At 47.5% G+C, this 3,969-nt stretch overlaps 1 protein-coding gene across 1 annotated transcript in view; it reads right to left on the bottom strand.

Moving 5' to 3' along the window:
* The window catches only part of DCAF5 (DDB1 and CUL4 associated factor 5), a 132,927-nt gene extending 132,554 nt beyond the window's left edge, over positions 1–373 (bottom strand). The window contains exon 1 of the mRNA XM_019519167.1: positions 145–373. Coding sequence (XP_019374712.1) covers positions 145–358 — 214 coding nt within the window. The 5' untranslated portion in view covers positions 359–373. The remainder of the gene's footprint in view (positions 1–144) is intronic.
* Between the last annotated feature and the right edge of the window lie 3,596 nt (positions 374–3,969).

Raw genomic sequence — 3,969 nt, 5'->3', positions numbered from 1 at the left:
GGCCGTGCAGGAGACCCCCACGCTGCATCTGGCCCGACCCGGCCCCGCCCCGCGGACACGGCGGCGGCTGGAAGCTGTCAACCATCTTAGCTCGGCGCTCGGCCGCTCCGCGGGCTGCTCCCCCGGGCGGGGGGTGGGGGTTACCTGAGACCAGCCACTGGCCTCCATTGTTGGAGAACTCGATGGCGTTGACGCAGCCGAAGTGTCCCAGCAGGTCCTTCTTGTAGAGGTTCCTGCAGCCCCGCAGGCGCCGCCGCTGGAAGTCCTGCGTGAGCAGGGGGTCGCCCGCCAGGCCCCGCTGGGACAAGAAGCCCACCACGGACCGCATGCTCTCCCCCGCGCCCCGCCGCCGCCGCATACTGCCTCCGCGCCCTACCCCGGCCCCTGCCCGCCGCCCGCCCACCCGCGCCTCCGTCTCCCCTGTCGCAGCGGCGATCCCCCCTCAGCCGGCCATGGCAGCGCGAGAGAGGTGTGAGACACTCCGCCGCTTCCTGATCCCCCTCAAACTCCTCCCCTTTCTCCCCTCAGCAGCTGATCCACAGCTGCAGCCGCCTTCATGCACCGCTGCTGCCGCCTGCTCGGCAGGAGGCGGGGGGATCAGCGCTGCCATCGCCCCAGGGCTGAGCCCCCCACGCGGGGCTGTGGAGATTGGGCTTGTTTCAACTCCTCCTCTCCACGGACCAAGTGTTTTGCCGTGTGCAAAGGGCTCGGCGGGTCTCCTTCCTCCTCTCTGCCACCTACATCTGGTGACACCAAGGCTTTTCCTCCAGCCAGGCACATGCAACCACCGCCTTGCTGCCCGGCTGCCCTTCGGCCTGTGCAGTGTCTGCTCTGCTCCTGTTGGCACCACCGAGCAGCCAGGGAGTCATCATCCCCCCCACCTGCATGCGGCTGATGTGCAGAGAATCAAACTTCAGCTTGGAAAGGGAAACCAGCGACCTTTTAATCCCCAGGTGTCCCCAGGGCTAAAGATGTCCTCTTCTTTAGAGAATCACCTTCACACTCAGTTTTTTTAATTCGGTCACACTGCCCAAGAACCCCATGGAAACAGGCGCCGCCATTCCTGGGGTTGCTTTCAGACGCATGCATCTTTTGAAGGTGGGGGGAAAAAAACCACAATTTGTGCCATTTTCAGTCATGAAAGATCTTGATGTTGTGGCAGTTGCACACTGAGGAAAGAGGTTTTCATAAGCAGGTGTCTTGGTCCTTGCTGAGACCTCCCTGAAAAGCAAATGCAGGGACATTTCGCTACGCAGGGAGGATGTAAAGTTGGGCCCAGAAAGGTATCTGCAAGCTGTGGACGATGCACCAGATCTTACTCTCCCAAAATGTTAATTTTTAGGGGGTAAGATTTCCAACAACCATCCCTTAAGACTGGTGAGTTTCTGTAGGACTCCCTTGCATCAATCAGAAGTGAGTAGTTGCTGCTGCTGTTTTTTAAATGTCATAATCAATCAAAGAAAACTAGGGTTGGAAGGGACCTCAGGCAACTGGTGCCTCGAGTCAGGGGGTGCACGTGCACCCCCGTGCACCCACAATGTGTCACCACTCTCAGGAGGTCATCTAGTCCAACCCTCTGCTCAAAGCAGGACCATCCCCAACTGGATCATCCTAGCCCAGGTTTTGCCTACCTTGGTCTTAAAAAACGTCAAAGAACGGAGATTGCACCATTTCCCTGGGTAACGTGTTCCAGTGCTTTACTCCTCCTCCTGCAAAAGTTCTTCCTAATATCCAACCTAAACTTCCCATGCTGCCACTTGAGATCATTACTTCTTGTCCTGTCATCTGCCACCACTGAGTTCAGTCTAACTCCCACCTCTCTGCAACCATCCTTCAGGTAGTTGAAGGCTGCTATTACATCTCCTCAGTCTTCTCTTCTCCAGACTCAGTAAGCCCAGTTCCCTCAGCCTCTCCTCATCAGTCATGTGCCCTAGCCCTCTAAACATTTTTGTTGCTCTCTGCTGGACTCTCTTCAGTAGTCCTCTTCCCATGAATGTAAAATGGTTTCATACAACCAGGAATACAAAACTCTAAAACTCTTGGTTCAGGTGATACCTTTTATTAGATCAACTTGAAAATAGCAAAAAAAGAAAAAAAATATCTTTCTTTGCAAGCTTTTTGGTACACGTGTTCTTCCTCAGGCTGAGGGGAAAATAAAAATGGCAAAAGTCCCCTTAGGTCGAAAATAAACTTGATTTTGATCCCTTTGTACAACCAGAACTTTTCTCCTTTTGCATCTAGTGGATTTCTGTGGCTGTATCTCCATGAGATCTGGTGAAATTCATCATATCTTCTTCTCTAACATTGGCCTGTTACCTCACTAGTACTATAGTGTATGTATGTGTGCTAAGGGGAAAATATATTTGTATTTTATGTTTGGCATGGCCATGTTATTAAGCTGTAACACTAGATGCCATTGTAGGACAAAGGGAGAATCTACCTAAAAGTAATTAATGTTAACCACAGTACAGACACTGCCTGTGGACCCAGTCTTTCAATAGCTTGCACAAGTGCTCAGTCTTTCGTGGTGTGGGCACTGGTGAACTCTAGTGATCCAATTAGGACATTTAGACCTATCGTTCTCAAAGGGAGAAAGTGAGCTGCTGTTGATACTTTTGGAAGATGTAAAGACAATGCAGAGGGCAAGAAAGAAGCCCAATCCCATCAGAGCCATATCTATGTAGAGTTGTACCTGTTAAGAATTACAAGTCTCTAAACTAATGTAGACAAGAGGCGGGGTTTTTCTTTACTTCTTGACATAAACTGCTGTGGGGCTCTTAAACTGCTGCCATGTTCCACCTCAGAGGCGACTGCTTTTCAGTAGAAAGTGAAAAGATGTCTTTATATAAAGTGAGGGAAATACTCTGGGATTCTTCTTGGCTAAGGTTTATAGAGAGACCACAAAATCCTATAAACAGCACTTTTTTAGCTGACAACATTATAAATGCTACTTCTACTATAACGTGTAAGAAAAGTAAAACCTTCAATTACATTGAGAATAAAGCTCTGGGATTTAACTCTTATATTAAAAATGTGCAGCTTTATTTTTATACAGCATTGTTGCAAATGAATGATATCGGCATGTGAAAATGTCTTCAAATACACTATCAGAACACAAAAGATAATAAATTCATAATAGCAGTTTGACAGGAACATCCAACCAAAGTGCATTAGCTAGATATTTCTGTTGTAATGCCCATTAACAATGTCACTATTGAAATGGAAAATGATTTTAAATATATTGCTTTGCCTTTCTTACACCTTGCCTATACTAGGACCTTGCAGTAGTTACAGCTATCAGGGGCCAGCCATTGGCATACTTATACTGATGCAAGTATCTCGTGTAGACAGGCAAAGGCCCTATAAAACTTAATTCGCACAAGGGCAAATTCCCAGATTTCAGACATGAGTAAACTGCATGGAAGCTAAGCATACTTACATAGCTATTTGCCTGCCTACTTGCAGTGCCTGCACCATTATAGTTACTCCAGAGGCTGCTCACTTCATGGGTTAAATTGTCTTTGTAGATAGGCCTTAGTGACATCTCATTTTTTTCTGTAGACTCAAATTGACTGTATCAGTTTATATTCTATTCTGTAAAGGTTCATGTATTACTATCATATTGTCTGAGTGATGTCCAGAAGTACATGATGCAATGTAAGTAACAAAATCTTTCCAAAAGAGTCAAGTTTTTGCTTGGTTTTATTTTGCACTTGCAGTGAGAGTTTGTGGTAGTTTTAGTTCTGATGGAGTTTCACCCCCCCACCCCACCCCAGTCTGGAAGCATGCCAAGAAAAGTGCCAGAACTTCCCATATTATTTATTTTAATTATTTGATTTGAGGCAAAAACAAGTTTGTAAGCAATCAGCCAGAGAACAACACTTCATTATCAGACATTTTGGGTTCTGTTTTGCTTGAAGTTAAAATGATGGCAGAACTGAACACTATTCCTGCTAAAGGTAGCTTTCT

This window comes from Gavialis gangeticus, unplaced genomic scaffold (genome assembly GCF_001723915.1).
Source record: "Gavialis gangeticus isolate Ggan-Ray unplaced genomic scaffold, GavGan_comp1, whole genome shotgun sequence".
Classification (NCBI taxonomy): Eukaryota; Metazoa; Chordata; order Crocodylia; family Gavialidae; genus Gavialis; species Gavialis gangeticus.
Note: the sequence above shows the minus strand (reverse complement) of the source record. Positions and strands in the feature narration are given on the sequence as shown.